Source organism: Pseudomassariella vexata (genome assembly GCF_002105095.1).
Source record: "Pseudomassariella vexata strain CBS 129021 chromosome Unknown BCR38scaffold_1, whole genome shotgun sequence".
NCBI lineage: Eukaryota > Fungi > Ascomycota > Sordariomycetes > Amphisphaeriales > Pseudomassariaceae > Pseudomassariella > Pseudomassariella vexata.
The window spans coordinates 1,690,866-1,718,598 of NW_024467956.1; the positions used below are offsets into that span (position 1 = coordinate 1,690,866).

The window sequence follows — 27,733 nt, forward strand, 5'->3', positions numbered from 1 at the left end:
GAGTAGCAGGAAGTGATAACGGAGGGCAAATAACTGAAGATCTTTGAGACCGAGCTAGCAAAGTCGTGTATCAATGATCTCTTGACAGCAGTCAAGCCAGTTATAGTGGCATAGTTAGTCCAGTTTCGCATAACCAAGCGAGCACTTGTGATAGACGGGGTTATTACGTACCAGAAAGTTACCGCCAACATTTTCGAGGAATGGACAGCAAGCCACCCGATTCCACTTACGACCAAAGTAAAAATTGGATTTGCCGTGATGCACGGGTAAGACGTGGAGCCTCTCGAGGACGATACACTAGCAGAAGATGCTCCCCTACGAGGAAGAAACATTAATAAGGGACACTGAAGAGGTGGAGCAAGAGTAAGGGATAACAGTCAAACGAAACGAGCTGACACTAGTCCCGAATGAGGCCCAAACCAGCGCTGTAACGACAATATCAGATCAAGCCTAAGATCCTAGAATGCGATAATTAAATCAGGGATAGTCACGATACACTAAATGTGCACGATAACACTTTATAGACTTAGGTCAAGCCTTCAGCTCCTAATAATTAAGCACGGAATGAAGGAGGAAAACGCTCAGGGGGTGTGATTAAGGAGAAGGTTCACGTAATGAGAGTAAGAGCTGAGTTACTAGTATTACTCTAGCGTTATATCTTCGGCGCTTCCAGTTACCTATACAATTGCACACCGCGAGACCAGTTATTCTAGCAACTCTATACGAGAGCCTCTACACTTACGTTGCTCTTAGGGACGGTATTGTCGCAGTGTCAGGTGAAAGTTTCTGTGCCATTGTTCCGCTCTGCGTATTTCAGTGGGTGGTGCAATTCGTACAAGACAGTCTTGGAGAACGACATTATTTCGTTTAGTGCGGTGGTACCCATAGGTCATCTGAGACATCGAGAAGCCGCTGCAGTGACTATCACAAAGCCAAGCTCAGTGCGAACATCAAATTATTCAAGTAATTCAGCTTAAGGTCGATATGACTATGTACCATCACTAGAGCATCTTCCTGTAAGGTGTATGATACGACATATTACTGCAAATATTCTCCCTTCTCAAACCGCGAGGTTTGGGCGGTTCGAAGTGAGCTGAGAATTCGAAAACGAACTAAACAGTTCTTATCTGGATGATGCAGAGACGCATGCAACGGGAATGGCATCAGCCACCATTCCGAGACATGCATAATCGGGGTCACTGGCCCGTGATTATTAGTGGCATTTAGAGTTTCTCAATACTTCGTGGAGAAATCCCGTCGATCTACTGCGCCATGTCTCTAGCTTGATTCAACTAACTCCCGGCAGTCGGGTTTCAACATATTCGCGGATCTTCCAGACTGATTTATATACACTTCGTCTTGCAACTCCGCACGTTGAACTCGAAAGAATCACTCGAAGAACACATTGGAATCCTTATTCCCAATTTTAGCCATGGACGATATCGAATCCCGACCATGCGATGTAAATAATATATCTGCGTCGGCAGTCACAGCAAAGCCCGAACTTGGCGCCCCTCTCGACGCAGCACCGGCGACCTGGACCCCGGCGGAGGAGACTGCGGTTAGAAGAAAGTATGCCATTCATCATCAAAAACTCGGTTGACAAATTCCATGCTTAAGTAGTCCAGGGTCGACGTGACGGTCATTCCCATGCTCATGGCAACCTTCTTCGCCTTCCAACTCGACCGTGCCAACATGTGAGCAATCAACGCCAGCTTCACTTGCAAATCTGATCAAAGCAGCGGAAATGCTCTAACAGATAATTTCCTCCATGATGTGGGCATCACGCAAGACTGGCTGAATGTTGGGCAGCAGCTCTTAGCCGCTGGTTTGATACTGCTAGAGGTACGTCCCTCGAGGTCTTTGTCCTCGGCAAACGTGACGTTGCTTATGAACGACAGATACCAAGCAATATGGTCCTGTACAGCATAGGACCACGTATTTGGATCACATGCCAAATTATAATTTGGTCAGCCAAATTTCCATCAATGAGGAATTCCTTGACATTGCTGATTACTGGCCAGAAGGACTGGCAGCATTTCTTGCGACGAGACTGTTGCTAGGGTATGATGTACTACTCTATTTGTTAAGCTGACTTCTGATATCATCACTAGTATTCTGGAGGCTGGGTTCATACCAGCAGGACTGTACATGCTCTCGCAATGGTACACGGAATCCGAACTGAGCAAGCGTTTCGCGACATTTTATGCTGGCCTTATTTTAGGACAAGCTGTCAGTGGCTTGCTTGCCTATGCTATGTGAGTATACTTTCTGATATCTGCGAAAACCGATGTGTTAACTGTCTCAGACTTCATTTGCGTGGCATTGGAGGTTTGGCCGGGTGGCAGTGGCTGTTCCTAGTGAGTAAACTGACTCCCTCGTGACTATGAGGGATTAATTAATGAGGCAGCTTGAGGGAATCTTCACGGTTCTCGTGGGCGTTTTATTCGGCTGTTTCTTTCCAGGAACGCCATCCCATCCGACCACGTTGACTGGGTTGCGATATTTCTCGGAACGCGAAATATTTGTCTTGTTGCAGAGGAAACACCTTGACGGTAGCTGCAAGGACCAACATAACAAGAGGATAAAGTTTCGCATAGTCATGAAATCGGTATGAATCACTCTCGTCACTGTACTATAGGCGCAAACTTGATATTAAAATAACCCACGTAGCTTGCAAACGGGAAAGCCTGGCTCCATATTCTTGCGAGCTTGTGCAATGCAATCCCAACTTCAGCTTTGGCAGCGTACGGACCTACCATCATTGGTTCTTTTGGATTCGATGCACTGGGTGCGAACGCCATGGCCTCGGTTGCCCAATGGATATCTTTGGTCTTGACTCTCACTGCTGGATACATCGCGTACGTATGCAGTGTAGCCACCTTCCGTATCACACCCTAACGCAAGCAGAGACCGCACAGGAAAACGGGGCCTCCTGGTTCTGGTCGGTGCGATGATGCAGATGGTATTTGCAGTGAGTCAACATTCATATCGTATAATTTAGATCGAATACTGATGATGCCAAAGATTACCTTCAGATGTTTACCTGATAGATCCAATGCGGCTACTAAATTTGGCATAATGACCATGGTTTTGGCTAATTGTCACTGGTGGAGTGAGTCCTCTCATTTAATGGCTATGTACCCGCGCTCAACAGTCCTAGCCTCGGTGAATGCGTCGTGGTTGTCAATACATACACCATCAGCCCAGGAGAGATCAATCACACTAGTATAGTTATCTATTCCGTTAACTATCACTCGTCCGTCTACTGATCATTGGAGTAGGCTCTGTTGACGATGGCGATCAACGGCTCCCTCCTTGTTGGGGCTCAGCTATTTCGATCAGACGATTTGCCACATTATCATCGAGGATGGTCAATTATTTCGGGAGTTTTGGCGTTTGGGTTTGTCTGCGTCACTTGCTTATTAGTCGCTTACGCGGTGGGAGATCGCAGGAAACGCAACAATGCTGGATTGTCACATGTGGATGAAGCAAATCGAGAGTCTAAGAAATCGAATGGTCAATCCTCGCAACCTAGGAACGGGTCAAGGAGACGGCTTTATAACGTCTAACCAATATCATCACTACCCCGTACACCACACACAAGCCTAAGATGAGAAGTGCCTACATAAGACGGTACACAAAATGGAAAACAGTTAATAGAGTGATTGGATTAACGTACCCCACAAGCAAGTTGGCCACTTTTTCTTGGCACCGTACGAACAACCTTTTAATTAACATCTTTACACATACCAAGATGGGATCGAATTGGAAAGAAAGCAACATGATTCTAGCGTGTCAGGCGCTTCAATCGAAACCCGAATTAAGCATCCGACGCGCTGCCCAACTCTACAATGTCCCTCGTACAACTCTAGCTAACCGAAAACGCGGACTACTATCTCGACGCGATACTCGACAATCTAGTCATAAGCTTACGGAATCAGGAGAGTTAGCGGTCGTACAATATATACTTGACCTAGATTCGCGATCATTTCCTCCCCGGCTCCATGGTGTTGAAGCTATGGCTAACCGACTGCTCCGTGACCGTGGCGCTGGACGCGTCGGCGTCAACTGGGCCTCGAACTTCGTACGACGACAACCAGACCTTCGGACGCGTTTTAATCGAAGAATCGACCACCAACGAGCCTATTGCGAAGATCCTGACGCGTATCGCGCGTGGTTTACGCTCGTACGAAATACAATTGCGAAATATGGTATCCAAGAGGCGGATATCTATAACTTTGACGAGACAGGGTTCGCGATGGGCTTAATCATCCGAGATGGTAGTTACAAGTGCCGAACGACGTGGAAGGCCTCGTACAGTCCAACAAGGCAATCGAGAATGGGCTACAGTAATCCAGGGTATTAATTCGTCCGGCTGGGCTATCCCGCCGTATATTATTGTCGCGGGTCAAAACCACCTCTTATCCTGGTACGAGAATAGCCCATTCCCGTCCGATTAGGTAATCGCTGTAACCAAAAACGGTTGGACAACAAATGAGCGAGGCGTAGACTGGATTCAGCACTTTGATCGCTATACGAAGGATCGTACGAAGGGTGTTTATCGTCTTCTTATCCTCGACGGACATGAGAGCCACCACTCGACTGACTTCGAGCTATATTGCAAAGAGCATACTATTATTACACTTAGTATGCCTGCTCATTCGTCACATAAGCTCCAGCCTCTCGATGTAGGCTGTTTTAGGGCTTTGAAAAGGTCTTACGGCAAAGAAATTGAAGACCTAATACGGGCGTATATAACCCATATCTCGAAGGAGGATTTCTTTTTGGCATTCTATAGGGCGTATCGTACGACTATAACTAAGTCGAATATCCAGGCAGGTTTCAGGGGGACAGGACTTATTCCGTACGACCCGGAATATGTGATTTCACAGCTGGATATTAAGCTACATACGCCTACACCTCCTGGGAGCTCGTCTGGCGCCCCCTTAATCTGGGAATCAAAGACTCCAAATAACACAACCGAGGCGCAATCCCAGTCTGAATACGTTAAAAACAGAGTCGTACAGCATCGGAATAGCTCCCCGACGACAATACTTGCGGCTATTGACCAATTTTCACGTGGTGCGACGGCTGTTATACATCGGTTACTTTTCCTTGAGGATGAGGTTACTACACTTCGGAAGGTCAATCAAGAGCTAAGCCGTCGTCGAAGGACTAAAAATCGACAGCTACAAGATAGAGGATCTCTTAGTTTACGAGACGCTCAGGACTTACAGTCTCAACGGGATATTGAACAGCAGCTACAGGATGATATACGTGTAAGTCGTCGTCGTACGAGACCGGCCGAACCACGCCGATGGCGCTGTAGGATCTGCGGAGAGCCCGGACATAATGCTCGTACTTGTGAGAATGATAAAGATACGTACGAGGAAGAGGATTCCGGTTAGTTTGAATTATTATTTTTTAGTTTAGTTAAGTTATTGAAGTTATTCATACGGTGCCAAGAAAAAGTGGCCAACTTGCTTGTGGGGTACGTTAGATAACTTCCTCATGTTCTTATCAAAGTAATACTCTCCTAATAATACAACGCTAGCGTAAGAAGACTATAATCGCCTAGATTGCCTCCCTATTACTGTCAGGGTACGGCTAGGCCGAAGGCAATAGTACAGAGTGATGGGGAGTAACAGGCGTCCCTCCTACGTAATACCGGGTGGTCACTGGCGGTCTCAGGTAGGGGTGCCCACGGTGATGCATTGATCTCTGCCCTCTCTATCTTCCTCCGTCTCGACTCCTTACTTATAGCCAGCCGAGGTTCTCTCTTGGATTCTGGATGTTTGCTTCCGTATGTCTGTGTTCCCCCGACTTCGGCCAATATCTTGGACAGCGGCTCCTTATCTGCAACCAAGCGATTCCCTATCCGCTGCAAACGGCTTCAACGGCTCTCATTCGCTGCAAACGGCTTCAACGGCTCTCATTCGCCACAAGCGGCTCTCTAGCCGCCACAAACGGCTTCCCGGTTCCTCATTCGCCACAAACGACTTCCTACCTGGTGGAAGCCGGCCCGCCTCGGATGACACTTGTGGCTCTGACAACTCCTTCCCTATCCTACTTCGAGATGGTCCTTATATAGATAGCTAGGCCGCCGCTTGGACCCGGCATAACAGCAGGGTCGGCGATGCCAAGGATCTTGACTCTCATCATCCCAAAGCTTCACATAGATTGTAATCATGATTCGGGAGTCTTTTGTCCGAAACACCCCTCCGGCGGCCCGCCGGTGTCCTGCGTTCAGTGTCCTGACACCCACGGGTGTCTATGGCATTCTGTTCTCTGACAATTACCAAAAATCCTATATCAGACTAATTAACAAGCTAAATAGACCTGAAAGCTAAGACACTAAAAGAATAACTACGCTTAGGTAAGCTCATTATTAGTTAATACGCTACTTAGTGATTTTTCTGTTTCCGGCTAACTTGTCCTTCGTACGATAACTCTGTCACCTACTAGCTCTAAACTTCCTCTTAATGGTAGACTATCGCATATTATCGGCTATAAGACTTACCGTTGACGTGGGGTTAGGGGTTTTTTGGGCGTTATTTTTTTCGTTTTTCTTTTTCGATATTCAGACGAATTATGTAAGCGTGTTCTTAACGGTATTTAAGACCTTATGTACATAGTCACTCTCTTGAGAAAAAGATAGAAAATCAAGCGGCCTTTTCCACAGTAATCTGAACCAATTTCTCTTTACTTGGACAGGCATTCAATGTCTGACGTACCTGTTGAGGTACTTTATTGTAAGGTGACAGCAAGCCTAGACTATCACGTCACATAGACCAAAAGATCTAGCAATTCTGTCACTTAGTGACAGAATTGGAGCTTAACCCTGCTTATAGCTCTGTATTCCCTTACATTTCTGTTCCCCTATAGATCTGATTGTGCCTGTTGAGGCCATTGTTCCCATCTTTCACCTGTTGAGGTGACTGTTCAAGGGCCTGTTGAGGTTCCTTTTCCCCAGCCTGCTGAGGCTACAGTTATTAGTACCTGTTGAGGTACTTGTCGTTCCGATCAGGGCAAGGAGCTCTTGATCTTGTTATTTCTTTCCACCTCCCGGATAGTAAGGTCTTGTTTGCCACGTCGTGCTAGGGGTTGCAATCCTTGCCACTACGCCACCGTACCAGATGTCTTCACCAAAAGAGACCAATACCAAAGTCAGGGACTTTGGTATCTGCAACCACTTATTAATCTGTTCAGACCAGTGTGGGTCAATCACGTGACAACTGTCACATTGTTGAGGATCTTGTTATTCGTTGCCATCATCTTCACACCTTAAACCAACATCCAACAAAAGAAAAACGTACTGCATGGAAGGAATCATAAACTTCAACCTCAATAACAATGAGCTCGAGGACTCAGTGGCCTCGCGGCTATCGAGGCGACCCCGGAGACTCACCGCTAAAGCTCGCGAAAATTTGGAAGACGTGGCTCGAGATATCGCAAAGGACGTGATCCACGAAGCCACCAAAAAGTTCGCTAGACTTGCAAAAGAGCTACAACAGAAGGACGCCGACAGACAAAAGACTCTCGAGGCATACAAGGCCAAAATAGAATCCCTCGAACAGGAGCTGAAAAGGATGCGCGAGGACCGTGGGCAACCAGACTGCCGCACCTCACAACTCGCACAATCTCGAGATGCCATTCGAACAACCCAAGACACAACTGCTAGAAAGCCTCTCGGAACCCCAATAGAGGTCGACACGACAGTACAATCAACACCAGCCCGCACATACGCAGCGGTTGCAAGGCAACTGAATAGCACGCCGGCCCACAGCCTAAATGTCACCGCGACGCCACCAAAGAAACTGCCCACGAAAGACCTACGGATTTTCGCCCGGATGCATGAAGATAATCATTTCCGCAGGGAGAGAGCCTACGATATATGCGCTTTTCTCCGTGAAAAGCTGCCAGGAAATGCCCGCACTGCACTAAAGGGAGTCGACCACGTCCGAACAGGACTAGCCCTCTGCCCATCCTCAGTAGAAGGCGCTAAGATCCTGCTAAATAACAGAGAACAGATAGCCACCCTACTGCAAGCCCATAGCGTCGAGCAGAGAGATACCTGGGTTCGAGCATATATCCCCAATGTCCCGTACACTCGTCACTGCCTGATTACCGACGCGGAATTGGAAATCACAAACGGGGAGCTAGAGGAGGAAATCCGACTTGCCACGAAACGGCGCCCGGAAAAGGCCTACTTTTCCAAAAAGGACGAGATAGAAAGACTAGGCACGGTAACGGCCTGGTTCAAGGTAGACGCGGCAAAGCAGATACCGCTCCGCACTAGGCTTCTAGGAGCCAACGTATATATCAATCTACGTCTCCCCAAGGAGAAGAAATCAATTGAATGCCACCGCTGCGGTGGCTTCCACAATGCACGCACATGCACCCGGAAGAGAAGGTGCATGAAGTGCAGCTCCGCAACTCACACAACCGACGAGCACCGGGCCCCTTGCGGAGGCACGGAAGGCCTCAACGGATGTGACTGCCCCCTCAAATGCCCAACTTGCAACGGCCCGCACGCGGCTCACGACCCTGCCTGCCCCGCCAGACCCAAAGTGATCCATGGTACGCTCCAGAGAAGGGATCAAGCGCAGCTCCGCGCTATTCGAGCGGAAGGAGAAAGAGCCTGGAAAGCGGCATCCAGCCTCTCGCATCTCCAAGCCAACAGCGAAAATAACGACTGCATCATAGTAAATGCCTAACAGAACCACGCAGCAGAAACCCAAAAAGATACAGATCATGCAAGCCAACGTAGGCAGGAAGGCGAGTGCACACGAGACGGCACTTAACCTGGCCTACGAAGGCCATATCGACATTATACTGATACAGGAGCCTTTCGTCCGATCACAGGAAAGAAGACTCACCCGAACTCACCCAGCCTACGAGACCTTTGCACCAATAGATGACTGGATTGAAAGCAGACCGAGGGTGATAACCTACATACGCAAAGGGACTGGACTTAGAGGGGAGCAATGCCGACCACTATCTGCCCCATCTACAGACCTACTATTCCTTCAGGTCCTATGTGACCGCCACTACCTACTAACAATCATTAACATATACAACGCACCCCAAGCAGCTTCCCAAGGCGGCAAGGCCATTCAAGATATCCTAGGCCAGTACCACCTTGCCCCGCCAAACCGATATATACTAGCAGGGGACTTCAACCTACATCATCCGAACTGGCAACCAACGACGACGTACACCTCCCCAAAGGCCCAGGACTTGGTCGACTGGGCAGAATCTTTCGATCTCGTACTTACATCGCCAATCCGTGAACCGACACATAGGGCAGGTAACGTCCTAGACCTTTCCTGGGCTTCAGCCTCGTTGCCAGGAGTCTCTACAAGCATCGAAACCTCCCTTAACACAACCTCGGACCACGAAACCTTGCTTACCTGGGTTCCACTCCCAGCGCTGGACAAGTCCAAGCCGACCTTAGGCAAATTTCGGCTGGATGCGATGGACGAAGAGCTTTTTCTCAGCACCCTACAACGGAAAATACAACCAATAAGAGGGACAGCGAGAACGGCAGACGACGCCGAGTCACTGGACCGCGTAGCGCAACAACTGACAAACGCCCTCATCGAAAGCCTTACAGCCTCCACAAAACGATCCAAAGGACTCCGACAAGGACGTGCATACTGGAACGAAGAATGCAAGCGAAAACATCAAGAATTTACTAACAAAAAGAGGGACACAAGAAGGCTTCAAGCTCTAGAGATAACCCGCTCAGAACACCTGGAGGAAATTGAAGCGCTACGGCAGGACTTCGTCCGGAAACTTCACAAGGCGAAGGACAAATATTGGAAAGATAGAATCGCTGCAGCCTCGACCAGTAAAGAAATTTTTGAAATGGCGGGCTGGCATAAAAGTACGGGAAATTTTTATACCCCGCCATTACGCGACCCCGAAAACTCGGACCGATTCATCTCCAAGCCAGACGAAAAGCGAGAATTATTCGCCCGCGTACTCCTCCGAAACACGGACAAGGCCGGCGATATACCCAGCGAGCTGCGAGCACCGGGACCCGATCCGAAGCTCCCTTTCCCCCGTGTCACCGCAAAGGAAGTCCAAAGGGCTATCCTCCAGGCCGGCAACACCAGCCCCGGAACCGATGGCATTACAACTGCAGCCCTAACAACTGCTTGGCCAGTTATCAAAGAAGTAGTCGTTGCGCTCTTCCGAGCCTGCGTCGAAGTTGGATGGCATCCTACATGTTTCAAAGAGGCAACGCTCGTTATTCTGGCCAAGCCAGGCAAAAAGGATAAAACGGCAGTACGCTCATATCGACCTATTGCCCTCACTTGGATTTGATGTTCCCGTTGAAGGAGCAAAAGGAGGGCACATATGCCTAACCTGTATGTATTGTAGCTAACTCTGGTCCTCTCTTCGAGGGTCTATGTATGGAAACAAAAGGGTTCTTATATAGTCAATGAATGGTAGACTTGCTGATTAATTCAGACAAGTTGTAGAAGCATATAGATAAGTAGGGAATGTTCTATCCTCGCCACATTTCTCGTAATAGAGGTATGTGGGGATGGTCGCCGTTCTAGGTGGCGATAGTGGCAAGTATAGGACCCACATGGCCCACAGGGCCCATATTGTCCAACTCCCTCCTATCCGTACTTGGGAAAGGCCTTGAAAGACTTATTGCAAAACGCCTCTCCTGGGTCGCAGTAAAGCACCGAGTCCTGCATAGCCAACAATTCGGAGCGCTCCCACAACGATCGTGTAGCGATCTGATTTCAGCTGTAATCCATGATATAGAAACCGCTTGGCAACAAGGAAAATTTACCTCTATGCTGACGATGGACATCAGAGGTGCATTCGACTCCGTCCTACCAGGCAGACTGGCACAGCGCCTCCACCGACAAGGCTGGCCGGAAAACCTGGTACGCTGGGTTTATAGCTTTGCCACGCAGCGAAAGGGGAGAATACGGCTAGACGGGGAAACCGGAGACACCTTTGACCTCGAATATAGACTTCCGCAAGGATCGCCCGTCTCGCCGATCCTCCTCCTTCTATATATCGAGCCCCTATTTAAGCTGGGCACCTGCCGACCTGGACGCAAGCGCTCGCGATTCGGCTACGTGGACGACATAGCTATACTGTCAAGCTCTAGTTCCCTAGAAGAAAATTGCACTATACTGGCCGAAGAGTGGAAAGCAGCACTCGACTGGAGCATGTCTGAGGGTATCACGTTCGACCCCGACAAGACTGAGCTAATACACTTCACAAGAAGAGGGAGAGATGCAAACCCACCCATTACCACTACGCAACAGAATGGAACGATCCACGCTGTTCAACCCATCAAAATTGGTGCTGCACTCAGGTGGTTAGGCGTCTACTTCGATAGAAAGCTTAGCTTTAAGGCCCATGTCAAATTCGTCTCAGCTAAAGCTCTACAGGTTGCTAACGGACTCAGGTCGTTAGGAAACACAATCAGAGGGGCCCCAACACGACTACTCCGTCAAGCTGTAATCGCGTGCGTGCTCCCCGTGCAATTCTACGCCTCGGAAGCATGGTGGCCGTCTGCCAGACGGAACAAGAATGGACGCATTATCTTAAACCGGGTCCAATCCCTAGCTGACCAAATGGATCGAACGCAGAATACCGCAATGAGAGCCATGCTTCCTGTATATAGGACCACGCCAATACCAATCCTGCAACGGGAAGCGGCACTACCGCCAGCAGAAATCGCACTCGACGCAAAACTCTATGCGGCTTCTGTTAGATTACACAAACTGGATAGCCGCCATCCCTTACGCAGGAGGCTCAGACATCCTACGGGCCCCGATTCGAGGTTAAGGCGTATGGCGAGCCTAACCCCAGATACTGCAGAATATATAGATCCTCTGCAAATACCGCCCTGGGAGCAGGCTGGCGAATGGTCCATCACCCTCGCCAAGATCGGTTATATCCCGGGCAGTCAAAGGAGGAGGCTGCCCGCTCGTTTCTACAAAGGATAAACGAGTTTTCAAAGCGCGATATAATAATCTATACAGACGGCTCGCTGGCTACCCATAGCTACAGGACTTTAGCTGGAGCAGGCTGGGCTGGTTATCAGGCCGGTAAAAGACTACTCTGTGGGTCCGAGCTACTGGGCTCTCAGATAGAGGTATACGATGCGGAAGCCCACGCAGCACTACGGGGGCTTCAGGAGGCTGTAAAGCTTCCGTCCAACAGCATGGCAGATAACGTCCACATCTGCCTCAATAATCTCGCGGTTGCGGGTAGGCTCATCTGTCCAAGTCCCGGAAGCAGTCAAGCAAAGTTCACCGCCTTCCAAGAGCTGTCCAAAACCTGGTCACAGAGAGAGCGAAAACCCTGGACATCCCCGGGACAAGTGTATATCTGGTGGTGCCCAGGACACGTAGGCATCCCCGGAAACGAAGAAGCAGATGTCCAGGCCAAAGCGGCCTGTGAGCAACCACCCAAGACACAACACCCGGCCTCATTCGCACATATAAAGAGAATCGCGAGATCCTACACTTGGAAGAGTTTCAACGATCGATGGGCTACTACCTGCCCTCAACAGTATCGAGATCTAGGGATCGCTATCCACCCGCGACCCCCCGAACTTGGCCTGCCCCGGCAACACCTAGGCAGATTACTCGCAGCGAGGTCGCACCACGGGGATTTCGTGACCTACCACGAGAGACTCCAGCATCGCGACGCACTGCTCAACTGCGGGTGTGGAAAGACAAAGACACCAGTCCACTTCTACTTTTGCAAGCGCGGCCGCAAGGCCACGCCCGGTCATCTAAAAGCGCATATGGCCAAGAATAGTATAGATTCCCTCCTAGGCACGGCCAAGGGAGCTCGTGTGTTTTGCCAATGGGCGGAGGAGACCAATTTCTTTACTGAGATCTGCCCATCGCACTGAACAGGAATGTCAGATGAAGACAGTCCCCTGTAACATAGACTCGACTAGCATTGACCATGCCGGCACTGCGCCCGGCACGTCTCACGTGATGAGACGTTAAATTTCAATCAATCAATCATAGAACGTCATGCTGTTACAACCTCACAAATCTTTGACCACCTTTGCGTGTAACAGTCTAGAATGGCCTCCTCAATGATGTCATCACTTCCGAGTCGTTGCGTAAAAGTGCTGTTGCAGCAGCGACTGCATGTTTTGGCTGTGAGATGGACGATCTAGGCAAGGCAATCGATGTCCACGGGACACTGGTATTTCTTCGTTGTTAGTGACATGATGGCCATTGTGTTTGTCAACGTTAGGTTTGCCATGCACAAAAATAGACTTTACTCGAAAGTTCATGACTTGCTCGATCGAGCCTTTCAGCTTATTACTTCCCTGTCTGTGGTGCCCTCACTTTGACCTTCCCTGGATTACCTAGGCTGCGCACAGGGAGGGGTAGATTGCAGTAGGACACCAAGTCGAGATATGCAACAACTTGCATGAGCATTGCTTTGACTGCGGCAGCGCTAGGGGCATCAGGAAGCTCCAACTTTTCGGAAGGCCGTATAATGCAGAGGAGTTGAACCACCGGCAATTGATCATGTTGAGGGCGATGCAGGCAACAGTCCTAAATATTGTTCCGCGTAAACAAATACCATCTGGTGGGAACTATTCCATACGAGGATGTCGTTGGTATGCTTTACCCTAAATACCTAGATATTTTCACCCAACCTAGCTTTAAGAGGTATAACACATTCCCATGTTGATTTGAATAAACTCCGCCTTCTGTAAAATATAATAGAGTGCGAGCTCTGTCGGTACTTATTGCCTCGGGCTTGCTAGAACAATAGCTTGAGTTAGAGGACATACTGCTTTATAATGAGTTATGGTGATTTCATGATCTCAATATCCAATAATTTGTGGTCCGATGTTAGTTACGTCGTGAGCATCATTCAAGGGCACCACATCTAGATATGCAGGACCGGACGATCATATCGCAGGAACCGGCTCGAGTTTAGACTCGTACACAAGCATTGGATTGATCTACTATTTATGTCATGAAATAAGCTGATATATACACTATTTTTACATGGGGGGAACTACCTGTATGGGCGTATAACGCAGTTATCACTATGAAGGATCGTGGTTGTTGTTCAACATCATCGTTCACGAAACATCGTATTTTGGACGAGACGGGCGCACCAGCACAATACTAATATCGACACGGTTGCGGAATTCGGGTGGTGTGGGCTGGTTAACCACCTTTTCTTTTTGTTGCCTTTTATTCCGACTCTTTCTTAAACATTTTTATTTTGGGCTTATTTATTTACCGGAGTTTATATCTTTTTAACAAGGATCATCACGGTATGGCTGTATACTTACTTACTTGATTGACTATATTGGGCTTCCGTGGCTTCTATTGACTCTGTTGTTGCTTGGCTGGCTGGAGCAGAGCTCTATTATGGTTTTCTTTGTTTTCTCATGGAGGATTGTGATGTTGATTGAGCCAAGTTAACCTCCGTCAGGTGTAACGGTAGAATGTTACCTATCTAAGTAGTGTACATTGTTACGGAGTAACTAGGGCTCCGCCAGTGGACTGTGTGCCACTAGTCCTCTGTTATTTCTTTTCAACTTTTACAACCTAGTTGTCCAGAACGTTATTCCCAATAAATTTCCTGACAATCTTCTTGCACGTATATGTTATCGCGGACTCATTTCTCATCCCTTGCCTTGGCGACACAGAATCGGGGCAGATAACCCAATGCAGGGTAGAGCGGCGGCCAAGTGAAGATGGTACCATTGCCAAGCCGGGAACCTTGATAGCATCGTCCCTTATTCCCCCAATGCGGCAGCTGGATGTGTACGTAGCCGACAAGAACCTAAACGCGGGATAAATGCTAAGAGGAAGCGCAAGTTGTTCATGTAACCATGAAGCTCTTGGCCATGCTATTGCGCAGTATAAAGGCGTGCGAAAGCTGTTCACGTCTCTGCTGCGCCGTCGCCTTTCTCCTCTATCTCGGCGCCCAGCTTGCTGGAGTTTGATTTTGACTTTTTATTGCTGTTAGGTGACCGATCCGCCCATGAAATCCAGCAGCACCGTACTCTTAGCGGGCGCCACGCTCCTCTGTGTCGGTTTGGCAATATCTCCACCCCGCCAACCCCATCAACCCCTTGGCAACGGAACAAGACTCCTCACCTTCAACGAGACGGCGGTGTCCTCGTCGTTCGGCGCAAGCTCTGCATCGGTCAATTGGCTTGAGGGCGGCGAGGATGGCCAGGTCATCTACCGAGACGACGAGGGTGCGCTAGTCCTCGAGAACTTCTTCACGGGGGAGAACTCTACTTTCGTGTCGGCTGACAAGATCCCCTCGGACGTGTGGGATTACTGGATTCGACCCGATCTGGAGAAAGTACTCTTCGCTACAAATCACACGAAGCAGTATCGGCACTCCTACTTTGCCGATTACTCGGTCCTGGACGTCGCATCGGGAAAAGTGACTCCGCTCGTGGAAGATCAAGTGGGCGATATCCAGTACGCCGAGTTTGCGCCCGTGGGGGATGCGATCGCATTTGTACGTGGTAACAACCTCTTCCTGAGCCGCAATGGCACCGTGAGCCATATCACCACTGATGGAGGCCCTGATCTCTTTCATGCGGTGCCGGACTGGGTGTACGAAGAGGAGATCTTCGGCGCTCGGAAGACATTGTGGTTCTCGCCCGACGGGGAGGCCTTGGCGTTCCTAAGTTTCAACGAGACTGGAGTAGAGACCTTCACTGTGACCTATTACATGGATGGGCGGCCCATTGCCCCGAGCTATCCACGAGAGCTAGATTTGCGGTACCCCAAGGTTGGGAGCACGAACCCAGCCGTGAGCTTGACTCTCCTGACCGTGCAGAGTGGTGACCTGCTACCGGTGGCACTAGATGCGTTTGGTGCGGAGGATCTGATCATTGGTGAGGTCACTTGGTTGACTGACGGCCACAGCAGCTTCGTGTACCGTGTATTCAACCGGGTTCAAGATCAGTCGAAGCATGTGCGGGTTGATGTGGACAAGGCATCCTACAGCGCGCCGCAGTCGACTGTCATTCGGGAGCGCGATGGGTCTGACGGCTGGCTGGATAATAATATGGCTATAAAGTACATCGGCGCGGTGAATGCATCTGGAGATTGGTACATTGACCTTTCCGATGAGTCCGGCTGGCAGCATCTGTATCTGTATTCTATGGACGGAAACGAGGGTATTCCTCTTACCAGTGGAGACTGGGAAGTGGATTCGGTGCTCAAGGTCGATACCGCTCGCCAATTGATCTACTACACTTCGACGGAGCACGATAGCACCGAGAGACATCTCTACTCGGTGAATTACGCCACTCTGGAGAAGCAGGCCCTAGTCGATGATACCGTCCCTGCGTACTGGTCAGCCTCCTTCTCTTCGGCCGGCGGTTACTACATCTTAAGCTATCAGGGACCAGACGTTCCATACCAAGAACTCTACTCCATCAACAGCAGCACCACGCCTCTCAGAACCATCACCTCGAACGAGGCCCTTTGGACCAAGCTGCAGGACTATGCTCTCCCCAACATCACCTACTTGACTCTCGACAAACCCGACGGGTTTGGTCTGAACGTCATGCAACGTCTCCCACCCAACTTCGATCCCACCAAGAAATACCCTGTTTTGTTCATCCCGTACGGTGGGCCAGGTGCGCAAGAAGTCTCGAAGAGGTTTCAATCTCTTAACTGGAAAGCTTACATCACCTCCGACCCCGAGTTGGAATTCATCACCTACACAGTCGACGGTAGGGGCACGGGCTACAGAGGACGGGAGTACCGATCAGCGGTCGCCTTACAGCTTGGGAAGCTCGAGACCGACGATCAGCTCTGGGCAGCCCAGGAACTGACTGCACGAAACTCATTCATCGACGCAACTAAGATTGGCATATTCGGATGGTCCTTCGGCGGCTTCCTCAGCGCCAAGGTAGTCGAAGCCGACTCCGGTATTTTTAGTCTCGGGTTGATCGTCGCGCCAGTGAGTGACTGGCGATTCTACGATAGCATGTATACCGAGCGGTACATGAAGACGTACGACATGAACCAGGCCGGCTACAACGAGACAGCCGTCCGGAAGACTCAGGGATTCAAGGACATCGCTGGCGGTTTCACCATTTTACATGGGCTCGGGGACGATAATGTGCATTACCAGAACACGGCCGCTCTGGTGGACACCCTCGTCGGTGACGGCGTCAGCCCGATACAGATGGAATGGAGGTCGTTCACTGACAGCGATCACAATATCAATCACAACGGTGCACTGACGTACTTGTACAAGTACTTGACGGAGTTGGTATATCGAGAGAAGCTGAGGACAAGCGAGACTTTGACCCACCAATGGAGCAAGAAGGCTATATAATTCATGATCGATAGAAATCCTGATGGGAATATCAAGCCAGTCTAGGGTGGTCCAACCCTTTGTTGATGAAATCATCCATGCACTCTCTTCAATCTGGTATTAGTCGTTGCAATGAAATCCGTCCCAAATCCAACTTCCAGACACCCTCGCTGCCCGTGACTCTACCCGGAAGTAACAGCAAATTTCTTAAAAGTCCCCAAGTCCACCTTACTCAACACACTGTCCTCGGTCGCGTCCAAGTCGACCTTGGGCACGCCATTCTGGCTGATGCGCCCAGCCTTGTACGCATTGAAAGCCTCGAGCCATCGAGCCGTGCAGAGACACCACTTGCAGCCGTCCGTCAATCCGACAGTGCGAAGATCGTTATCCTGGGAGGCCGAGTAGTCTAGGAACTCTTCAGTCACAATGCCGGCTACGGCGTGGTTGCCCTGGTCACTGGCGCCAGTACGGCAGTAGCCGTCGCGGTAGAAGCCGGTCATGGGTTGCGTGGAGAAGAGCTTGAGTGGCTTTTTGAAGACTACAGTACTGTTAGAGGGTAGAATCTGAGATTTATAAAAATGGGTGGGCTTTACCGTTGAGACTCGACATTTTGGTGTCCTCGTGGTGTGATGATTAAGTAGTTGGAGATTCAGTTTGCACTGAGATAAGTATCGGAGAGAATTTGGACTAGAAACAAGTAATTCGTCTGGACAATAGGTGACAACTTTCGTAAGGATGCGGACGCGGATGCGAGGGGGATTTGACGTGGGCCAACTTGGTGATGTCATAGATGGCTGTTTCAGATGACTCCATGAAGCTAATCAAGAGACCTCATTGTCGCAGGTGGTAAGTTGATTTGGCGGTTTGGTTTACTCTTTGGTTGAACAAGTTCGAAAAACGACTGGTAATTGAACTTGACAACATTTATTTCTATCAGCTCCCGATCCTCAAGTTAAATAGTTACATTGCAGGTGCTGCCTATGACAAAAAATGAAGGTAAACAATGCTCAATAATCTCAAGTTTCAGTGTTACCATTCTTAAGATCAATTTAGAGCTGATGGCTGAAATAGTATCCTATTCTTCCTGTGGTACTAAACGTAACAGTTGTGGAGTCTAAATACCTTGCAGTCGGACCGTTGTTATTATTATGAGATGAGAGCTAGAGAGACGGCTTTCGATTATACTCCATATTTGATGAAAATTTGGAAACAATCAATCCTTGTATGAAAAGATTTGAGAATCAGACAAATTCGGTGAAGCTACACACACTTAGGGTTTGTGCGCCAATATACCCACGCGGATTTGAGCGAACATTTTGATTCATGTTTCAAAGTTGAGGCAAGATCTTAGTCCACGTTGACTGCCAATAGGGCTCAGTCATAGTCGCGTCGATATGCTTCCTAAATTCATCATGGTTAGGCTTGCCCTCGTTGCGTTAATGGAAAGTGTACGTGAAGCGGGAAGGATGCGTATACCCCGTCAGCCCTTCCACATTAAATATTATCATGGAACAATGTACTTCAAACTGTCAACATCGTATAAAGAGAGGGATCGGTGGAAGTTAACCCCGTCATATATGTTCATCAGATAACGGCTGACATGATATAGCCGTGGAACGATGAAATGTGATGGTGACTTGTAGCAGGTTGACTTCGACCAACTCAGCGTGTTCATAAGCACAGTAATTACACCTTTCCTCGCATGCTGTAGGCAGAAACTTGACGGGCGATCGATAGAAGTGAGGATGACTACTGCAGGATACCTGCATAATAAAGGCGTAGGTAATTTCGGCCTGTGGGAAGTTGTAAGATTGAATGTGTTTAGGTGTTTCAGCTTCGAGAGTATGGCAAATAACAATGAATGCGGCGCGGAGCAATGCAAACAATTTGCCAGAGTCTCAAGATGTTGATCACCATGTCTCCATTTGATTCCTAGAAAAGGGACAAGAAAAAGAGTGTATAACATCACCAGAAGTGCAAACTACCTTCTATCGCTCAGACGAAGCTCCGGTTGTCTTGGAGATACTCCGACGGATTATTTGTAGCGAAATGACCCCGTGAATTCACTCTCTCGTTTTGCTCGTATTTCAGACTTCCAACTTAGGGACTTCGACTCCTTCCAGCAGGTTGTGGCAAACGAAGGGACAGCATGTGCACCAGTTATGTCCACATCGTAAGTACGTACAATTCAACGTCTGCGCTGTATATGGCTTTGCCCGAATCTCAATCCTTCAATGCTCTGCAATGGCAAGTATCAATGAATAGGACAGCCACATGAACATTCCACATGACATCAGACTCTAACGGGAACTCCCGTTCTTACCGGTTGGCCCACCCACGGATCTGCGTTGTGCTCTTTTGGACTTCTTTCGGGGCTGAGTGAGCAATTTTCCTAGGCTGGATCACCTGACCATGATTGTATGCACATGCACACATCTTTCTGGGGAGGATGGCCCCACGGCCGGCCAACGGGGCCCTGCACATAGCAAAGGGCCAGGACAAATCGGGAATTGGATAGCTTTAAGTCCCAAGCGGTCGAGTTGAACTGTGATACGGGGAATCAGCTCGCAAGAGGCAAGACTAACAATAACAAGATAAGATACATTGCACCATCTGCCGTCGCGTCCGTCTATCATCGGATGAGAAAAGGGAAAACAGGTATCCACACTCATTATGCAGTTTGCTGAGTCGATCAGATTCGTCCGATCAAAAGCCTGTGTCCAACGTACACACCTAGTTTGAGATGGTCACCGCGTGTGCAAGCCGTCCCAAACCAGGTCATTATCCGTTTTGTTCATTGCAAAACTTTACAGCAAGTCCCGCTTGACGAACTGTTCGCGCATTGCCCGTCCCAGCCCAGCAGGGCTCAGCTCAACCACGACACCAGCGGCCTCCAATGCCTTGATCTTAGAATCCGCACCTCCCTTGCCACCGCTAACAATAGCACCTGCGTGTCCCATGCGTCTGCCTGGCGGGGCGCTGATACCGGCGATGAAGCTGACAACGGGCTTGCCGTTGCCGTCCGTGCCGCCAATGTTGTTTGTCTTCAGGAAATCCGCGGCGTCCTCCTCGGCCGAGCCACCGATCTCTCCGATCATGATGATACCGTCTGTCTCCTCGTCCTTCAGGAAGACGTTGAGGCAGTCGATGAAGTTGGTGCCGCTGAAGGGGTCACCGCCAATACCAACAACAAGCGACTGGCCCAGGCCTTCCAGCGTCGTCTGGTTGACGGCCTCGTACGTCAAGGTACCCGAGCGCGAAACGATACCGATGCGACCACGCTTGTGGATGAAGCCGGGCATGATACCAATCTTGCATAGGCCAGGGGCAATGATACCAGGGCAGTTGGGGCCGACGAGACGGGTCTTGGATTGGGACTTGAGCATGCTGGTTATGCGAACCATGTCTGAGAGAGCGTTAGTCCACCCTATATAGCCAACCGAGCGAGCCCATGGAGCAAGTTGAAGCAAGCTTCGATAACCTTCCTACATACCATGTTGGGGAATGCCTTCCGTGATACAGACAACCAGGGGAATCTCAGCGGCGACGGCCTCTTCGATACCTGCTGCAGCCAAAGGAGGGCTATAAACCATTAGCGCGAACTTCTGCAGGCTCGGATTGTAGACCAGGCTTACGGGACGAAAATCGCCGTAGCAGTAGCTCCGGTCTCCTTGACAGCCTCGCCAACGTTGCCAAAGACAGGAAGTCCCAGATGTGTCTGACCAGCCTTCTTGGGATTCGTGCCTCCTACAACCTTGGTACCTGTTGCGATTATTCATGTCAGATGTGCTCGTCTGTTGGCTAGGGATGACAGTTTGAAGGATTCATCGTCGGGGAGGAGATTTACCATATTCGATAGCTTGTTGCGCATGGAACCTGTGAAAATGTAGCTGTCAGTACATCGAGCTCCATTGCAGTTTTGCAGGTCCGTCGCATCTCGCCAGCTTTCGCAGAAGCTTGGTGGGCTGGTATGGGGGGTTATCACGCACGTTCCTTGCTTGCCAGTGAAGCCCTGGTAGATGACCTTGGTGTCGCCATTGATGCGCAAGTTGTCAATGGTCTTGGAATAGGGGGAGGAAGTCGAGCTGTAGGTGCGACGGGAGAGCTGGCGCAGGGAAGCTGCACCAGTACCGCGAAGCTGTCTCGAGAAGGCCTGCATCTTGAGATCTGGGGGATGGCTCAAAAAGAGTACCGGGAGGAGCTGCAGCTAGTCACCTGCAAGGTATGTGCCGCAAAATAGGGGTCGAGGAGCGAGAAATGGTGGTATCAAAGGCGAGTTATTTACAAGGCTGGAGGTTGGAGTAGCTGTTCGGAAATCAAGCCTATCACCTGCACTAGCAACGTCAATCAAAACTTATGCTTCGAAGCGGGCCGTTTTTCTCGCTGCAACAGGCGCAAGTTGCAGCATTGGGTTCCGCACATCGGGTCAGTCCGTCCGGGTAATTCCGACTTGTTGTGAACATCGGACAAAGACCAGGACAAAACTGTTTGTTGGAGTATTTCCTGTAGTTGTCCTATTGCGACTGTAGCATATCATCTATTAAACGGTCTATCGTTCAAGGGTTTGCTGCCTACTTAAATCCTGGATCTCAAGATACTCAATGTTCTGAAGAAATGTCATAGTTGCGAGTCGCTCAAGTTGACTTCTGAATTGCAGCTTGCCTCCAGCTGCCGGGCCTCTGAATGCCAAAAACTTAGATGCAGATGGTGGCGGCTGCCGCAACAGCCTCAGCTGGCAAGGCTTGCTGTTGTTGTCCATAAAAAGTTCCCAGTTGGAGGCACAGAGCACGGAGCACGGAGCCTAGAGCGAGCGCACTGACCATCTGATCTCAGCCTGGCGCGTCTCCCTGGGCGCCTGATATGGAAGCGACGAGGCAATGCTGGACAGTCGGCAGCTTTAGATTGTCCCTGCCTCACTCCATCCATCCATCAACAACCACGTCGACCATCGCCGCTACTTACCACGGTCACCTTTACGATCCTGTGGAAAAGTCCGAGCCTCAACGGAATCAATATTCTGCTAGATCCACCTCTGTAACCCTGCTTTTCAACCGGCATTGCTTCGTTTGACCGGGTCAGGTCATCAGCTCGTCAAGATGGTGAGCTCCAATGCCTCTCAAGGGCCAGCGCTTGACACCGCACTGACTCAGTGAATCCAGGGTCAGAACCAGTCCGGAATGGGCGGAGGTGGCCAAGACGGAAAGGATGAGAAGGATAAGAAGGTATGCGCAGAAGAACCTGTCATGTCGAATATCACATCGTCATCGCACCTATCCACCCATTCAGTCACTAATGGATATGGCGTCAACAGAAGGAGAAGCCTAAGTACGAACCACCGCCGCGTCCGACCACCCGTATCGGCCGCAAGAAGAGAAAGGCAGCCGGCACGTCCGCCGCCGCCAAGCTTCCCGCTGTCTTCCCAACGAGTCGATGTAAGCTGCGTCTGCTGCGAATGCAGCGCATCCACGACCACCTGCTGCTCGAAGAGGAATACGTCGAGAACCAAGAGCGTCTACGCAAAGCCAAGGCCGCCAAAGACAACCAGGGTCCTGCCCCTACGGATATCGAATCTGCCGACAGAATGGCCGACGAACGTGGTCGTGTGGACGACATGCGAGGCAGTCCGATGGGGGTTGGTACCCTGGAGGAGATGATTGATGATGATCATGCCATCGTCTCGAGTACCACGGGTCCTGAGTATTACGTCAGCATCATGAGTTTCGTCGACAAGGACCTATTGGAACCTGGCGCCTCCGTGTTGCTTCACCACAAGAGCGTCTCCATAGTGGGAGTGCTCACCGACGATACGGATCCGGCCGTCAATGTCATGAAGCTTGACAAGGCACCGACCGAGTCATATGCGGACATTGGTGGTTTGGAACAGCAGATCCAGGAGGTGCGCGAGTCGGTCGAGTTGCCATTGCTGCATCCCGAGTTGTACGAGGAGATGGGCATCAAGCCTCCCAAGGGTGTCATTCTCTACGGTGCGCCAGGTACAGGAAAGACACTTCTCGCGAAGGCTGTGGCCAACCAGACGTCTGCAACTTTCTTGCGCATCGTGGGCAGTGAGCTGATCCAGAAGTACTTGGGCGATGGCCCTCGCCTTGTCCGGCAACTCTTCCAGGTCTGTTGATTGCGTCATATCGAAGTATGAATTGTCTAATACATATGCTAACTACTATCAGGCCGCTGCCGAAAATGCCCCTTCCATCGTTTTCATCGATGAAATCGACGCAATCGGTACGAAGCGATATGACTCAACATCGGGTGGTGAGCGTGAGGTCCAGCGAACCATGCTTGAACTTCTGAACCAACTCGACGGTTTCGATGATCGTGGTGACGTCAAGGTCATCATGGCCACCAACAAGATTGAGACGCTTGATCCTGCTCTTATTCGACCTGGCCGTATCGACCGAAAGATCCTCTTCGAAAACCCTGACCAGAACACCAAGCGCAAGATCTTCAACCTGCACACTTCTAAGATGAGTTTGAACGAGGATGTGGATCTCGACGAGTTCATCTCGCAGAAGGACGACTTGAGTGGTGCCGATATCAAAGCCATTTGCTCCGAAGCTGGCTTGATGGCTCTGAGAGAGCGGCGCATGAGAGTCCAAATGGCCGATTTCAGAGCCGCCAGGGAGAGGGTCTTGAAGACCAAGCAGGAAGGTGAGCCTGAGGGTTTGTACTTGTAGGCGGGGACTTGTACTAGATAATGGCTGGGGCCAGCTGTGAAAGGGACTTGCCGAACATTTACGATAGAGAAGACAATTGAGTTGTGGACTCGAACCGGGCGTCTCGGCTCGTCCTTGCCCGGCCACGTTATACCATTACTTTGCCTTCCTCATATTGTTTGCAACATGTCACCCAGTATACGAATTTCAAGTAGCTCATGTATATGGGTAACATATTCTGCGTAAGAATACCGTCGATGTTAGCCAATCGCCATAATGTTCAATGATCCGGAGTCGACCCGGTCGTATTGGCCCTTGCCCCATCGACCCTCTCACATTGCAGTGCAGAGTAGCGTTGGGCAGGGATTGCCGAGTGCTGGACCTGGACATGGTGCTGCGCCCAGTGTGGCGATGACATCAAGCGTCATCCCACCAGCTTGGTGCGATTTCTCGTGGGCTGTACCAAGTCCCAAGCTGTGAATCAACGCATTATTTGCCTCATTCCACGGTTTCCAGCAGCCGATGCTCCTCGAGCAAACTCAGTTGGTGTTGTCCAGCCACAGTACATGTGCGCAATACTGAATCAAGGCAACGAACCCAACTCAACTTCTTCCTGATACGCGTACGACCAACTGCACGAGTGGGCCGTATATACCTTGACCAAGCTATTTTTCTCGCAGTTCATGCCATTTAAAACTATCGTTCCTCGTCTTCGACATTGACTTTCGGCGCTGCGATTCTATCCAAAAACCTTGAATAAATCTTTCTAAACGTAATCTACACAATCAATTCTCAACCGTCGACCATGGACGAACATCCGGCTTCACTCAGACCTGGCCAAGGCCACAAGCCAACATCCACCCAGGAAGACGTTTCCGCCAAGGAAGACGTTTCCGCCAACGCAGATGTTCCCCTTTCACTTAGACCTGGACAAGGCCATATGCCACCGCCTGCCAGCGCAAATGCGCCCCAAGCTGGTGCGCAGGGCCAAGACTCGAGCTATTATGACGAGAGTGCCAATGCCCATCCCTCCGAGCTTCCTGGCCACGAGCCAGAACAGTCGCAACAACAGCAAGCTCCAACCCAAGGCCCTACATACACAAACCAGGAGCCTCAATATCAGCCGCAGAGCAATCCACCATCTGCGCACCCAGCCCATCAGCATCAAGTGTCAAGCTACCCGCCCTCAGCCGACCCGGGAAAGCAGTACGAGCCCGAGGACGATCCGTCGGCGTATCCTAAACCTCTATACCACCGGGCTCACAGCAACCCGTCATCAGCGCACCCAAATCACCAATCTGGGCAAGCTGGAAACCTTCCAGGGTCTGCACACCCAGAAAATCAAGCCGCGAGCATTTTGGGGTCTGCAGAACCAGAGCCTCAGACCCTGGGCAGTCCAAAATCTGCGCATGCCGCCGAGCACACGGTGCAAGCTGACGACAATCCACCTGATTACCATGAAGATCAGCATGGAGTTGAGTATAACCCATTATCTGTACAGGACGAAAAAAACCAGCAGACACCGGGCTATTTCCCTCCTCCGCCTCCGGGACCTCCGCCATCGGACCAGAAGCACGCCGAGCAGTTTTATCCTCCCCCACCTCCCGGCCCGCCACCAAATCAAAGCCAGGCGCACCCCAATCCGCTCAAGTCGCATCCGTATGAAGACGCAAGCACAGATGCGCCTCCGCCGGGCTACTCCCCGCCACCGCCAGGTTTTCACGTCCCAAGTGACGCGAAACCCCCAGCTTTGCCTCCTCGACGGAGCCCGAGTCAAGGGCAGTCATCGGCCTATGTCCCTGCGCCTGCCCCTGGTCCAGGGAGTCACAGCGCTGTACCACCCACTGATCATCAGGCACAAGCGAGCGGAAGCCATGTTCCTGCTGCTGCCGCTGCCGGTGTTGGACTTGGAGCCGGAACTGGGGCTGGAGCCGGAGCGCCTTCGGCTGGAGCCGATGGCAAGACTAAGAAAGGTTTCGGCGAGCGACTTTACCAATGGGGCGTCAAGGCCGGCGTGCCTATCAACAAGGTGACCAACAAGCTTGGCTCAGAGGCATTTTGGCCGACGACTATGGACAAGGAGTGCGATAAGGGCGCACGAATTCTGAAATCCTTCTGCAGTATGTACCTCCCTTATTGCCCCCCTCTACACTCGTACACCTCGACTAACCAAAACTCAAACAGAGGATGGCTTCTACACCTCGAACTTGAACTACCCGCCTCCATCTCCCGGCCATCCAACAACCCCTGGCCCTAGCACAAAGGGCAAAGCGCTGGTCAAGATACCCCCCAAGGCTGTGCAGCAAGCCAAAGGCATAGCCATCTTTACCACTTTGCGCACCGGTCTGCACATCTCAGGCGCCGGCGGCTCCGGCATCGTCGTCGCCCGTCTCCCAGACGGCTCATGGTCGCCACCCTCAGGCTTCTTAGTACACACCCTGGGCGCAGGCTTCATGGTCGGTCTGGATATCTACGATTGCGTCTGCGTGCTCAACACCGAAGCGGCGGTCCAGGCCTTCATCAAGCCGCGCCTCAGCCTTGGTGGCGAGGTAGCTGTCGTCGCGGGTCCCATCGGAGCAGGCGCTAGTCTGGAAGGTGCGCTCAAGGGCGGGAAACCCGTTTGGAGCTACATGAAGAGCCGGGGGTTTTACGCCGGCGTCCAGGCGGACGGGACGATTATCATAGAGCGGCCCGGCGCGAATGCGGATTTCTACGGGGAGAAGGTTTCGGTGGAGCAGATTTTGAAAGGGAAGGTGAAGGATTCGGGTCCACTGGCCACGGGTAAGGATGGGGTGGTGATGTGGCCCACGGGCGCAAAACAGTTGATGGAGGTTTTGCGGGCGGCGGAGGGGAAGAGTGCGGATGAGACGGTGCTGGGCCAGGTGGCAGGGCCAACGCCGGGGGATTTGGCGGGCACAGAGGGCGTGCACAAGGAGAAGGATGAAGAAATGCAAGGTGGGGTCAAGTTTGCCTAGTTTGTTCTTTATCGGATGACCTGGAAGCATGGATGGTACGGGGTCTCTTTTGCTGACGTCGAGTGGTTGGTGGACGGGTGGGTAATACTAGGATAATCGCGCCGTGATGAGTAAGTAGGCATGAGAAGCGAGTAAAGCACCTACTGAATACTTGGTCTTGAAATCAATTTCAGGCTTAATTGCAACTGTTCCCAACCCAGCGAATTTATGCGCGATATTCTGCACTCAGAAACACGACATACTGCTACAAGTATTCGTCTGACCCAATAACAGGAGACAATCAACGTATCGCTTAAATGTGGAACTAAAAGACTCGGGACGTGTGAAATCAGCGTTTGTATCCTCTAACACACAGATGTGTATTTAAAACCGCTGTGGCAGAAGTTATCTATCTATTCTTCCGAGTTCAAGGATGTGATCTCGGCATGATGTATCTCCAAAGATTATATAGGGTGTAGGAAGCAGCGTGGGAACCATGTTATAACGTGTCCTGCTGGCTGAGACTAGCTATATTCGGACACGGTGCACATAGAAGTCAGTATACACTTGTAACTCCTTAATTCTCGTAGACCGATGTTGTCGTCCGGAATACGACGTTAGACATTAGTTATAAAGCCTGAGTATTTGGCGAGAATTTAATTGCAATAGCGGAATTTTTGCACAGATGTAATAGGCCTAGAATACTACACAAGGGTACTCAGTCTCTTCTGATATGATGATGTCCAAGCTCCAGAACCAAGACGCCGCCTTATA

The 27,733-nt window shown here is 50.5% G+C and overlaps 6 protein-coding genes across 6 annotated transcripts; 4 read left to right on the forward strand and 2 right to left on the reverse strand.

Annotated features, from left to right (window-relative positions):
* Positions 1-1,432: 1,432 nt before the first annotated feature.
* BCR38DRAFT_453924 (alternative sulfate transporter) lies at positions 1,433-3,572 on the forward strand (the record flags this gene model as incomplete). The annotated part of the gene is made up of 12 exons (XM_040861650.1): positions 1,433-1,572; positions 1,629-1,697; positions 1,743-1,845; positions 1,902-1,969; positions 2,115-2,258; positions 2,309-2,360; positions 2,411-2,611; positions 2,674-2,861; positions 2,911-2,974; positions 3,028-3,115; positions 3,164-3,228; positions 3,285-3,572. The coding sequence occupies 12 exons, from the start codon at positions 1,433-1,435 to the stop codon at positions 3,570-3,572; spliced, it is 1,470 nt and encodes a 489-aa protein (XP_040720959.1).
* An 11,452-nt stretch (positions 3,573-15,024) lies between these two features.
* Positions 15,025-17,355, forward strand: BCR38DRAFT_479866 (dipeptidyl peptidase 4; the record flags this gene model as incomplete). The annotated part of the gene is made up of 1 exon (XM_040863211.1): positions 15,025-17,355. The coding sequence occupies one exon, from the start codon at positions 15,025-15,027 to the stop codon at positions 17,353-17,355; it is 2,331 nt and encodes a 776-aa protein (XP_040720960.1).
* An 80-nt stretch (positions 17,356-17,435) lies between these two features.
* Positions 17,436-18,047, reverse strand: BCR38DRAFT_8890 (uncharacterized protein). The gene is made up of 2 exons (XM_040865729.1): positions 17,928-18,047; positions 17,436-17,872 (listed from the first exon to the last, which is right to left on the reverse strand). Exons 1-2 carry the CDS (start codon positions 17,941-17,943, stop codon positions 17,517-17,519), a joined length of 372 nt encoding a protein of 123 aa, XP_040720961.1. The 5' UTR covers positions 17,944-18,047; the 3' UTR covers positions 17,436-17,516.
* A 1,932-nt stretch (positions 18,048-19,979) lies between these two features.
* On the reverse strand, positions 19,980-21,688 carry BCR38DRAFT_8901 (succinyl-CoA synthetase-like protein). The gene is made up of 5 exons (XM_040865730.1): positions 21,324-21,688; positions 21,182-21,210; positions 20,970-21,096; positions 20,828-20,916; positions 19,980-20,740 (listed from the first exon to the last, which is right to left on the reverse strand). Exons 1-5 carry the CDS (start codon positions 21,491-21,493, stop codon positions 20,142-20,144), a joined length of 1,014 nt encoding a protein of 337 aa, XP_040720962.1. The 5' UTR covers positions 21,494-21,688; the 3' UTR covers positions 19,980-20,141.
* An 823-nt stretch (positions 21,689-22,511) lies between these two features.
* BCR38DRAFT_479869 (26S protease regulatory subunit 4) lies at positions 22,512-24,026 on the forward strand (the record flags this gene model as incomplete). Its single annotated transcript, XM_040863212.1, has 3 exons — positions 22,512-22,556; positions 22,646-23,458; positions 23,520-24,026. 3 exons carry the CDS (start codon positions 22,512-22,514, stop codon positions 24,024-24,026), a joined length of 1,365 nt encoding a protein of 454 aa, XP_040720963.1.
* A 400-nt stretch (positions 24,027-24,426) lies between these two features.
* Positions 24,427-27,332, forward strand: BCR38DRAFT_416603 (uncharacterized protein). The gene is made up of 2 exons (XM_040859115.1): positions 24,427-26,125; positions 26,190-27,332. Exons 1-2 carry the CDS (start codon positions 24,811-24,813, stop codon positions 26,978-26,980), a joined length of 2,106 nt encoding a protein of 701 aa, XP_040720964.1. The 5' UTR covers positions 24,427-24,810; the 3' UTR covers positions 26,981-27,332.
* Positions 27,333-27,733: the final 401 nt, after the last annotated feature.

Bases quoted from the DNA above. Each gene is read 5' to 3' on its own strand.
- BCR38DRAFT_416603 (XM_040859115.1), top strand. From the start codon at position 24,811: ATGGACGAACATCCGGCTTCACTCAGACCTGGCCAAGGCCACAAGCCA. The intron at 26,126-26,189 runs GTATGTACCTCC...AAACTCAAACAG, and splicing joins AATTCTGAAATCCTTCTGCA to AGGATGGCTTCTACACCTCG.
- BCR38DRAFT_8901 (XM_040865730.1), bottom strand. From the start codon at position 21,493: ATGCAGGCCTTCTCGAGACAGCTTCGCGGTACTGGTGCAGCTTCCCTG. The intron at 21,211-21,323 runs GTGCGTGATAAC...ACATTTTCACAG, and splicing joins TTCACTGGCAAGCAAGGAAC to GTTCCATGCGCAACAAGCTA. The intron at 21,097-21,181 runs GTAAATCTCCTC...TAATCGCAACAG, and splicing joins GCAACAAGCTATCGAATATG to GTACCAAGGTTGTAGGAGGC.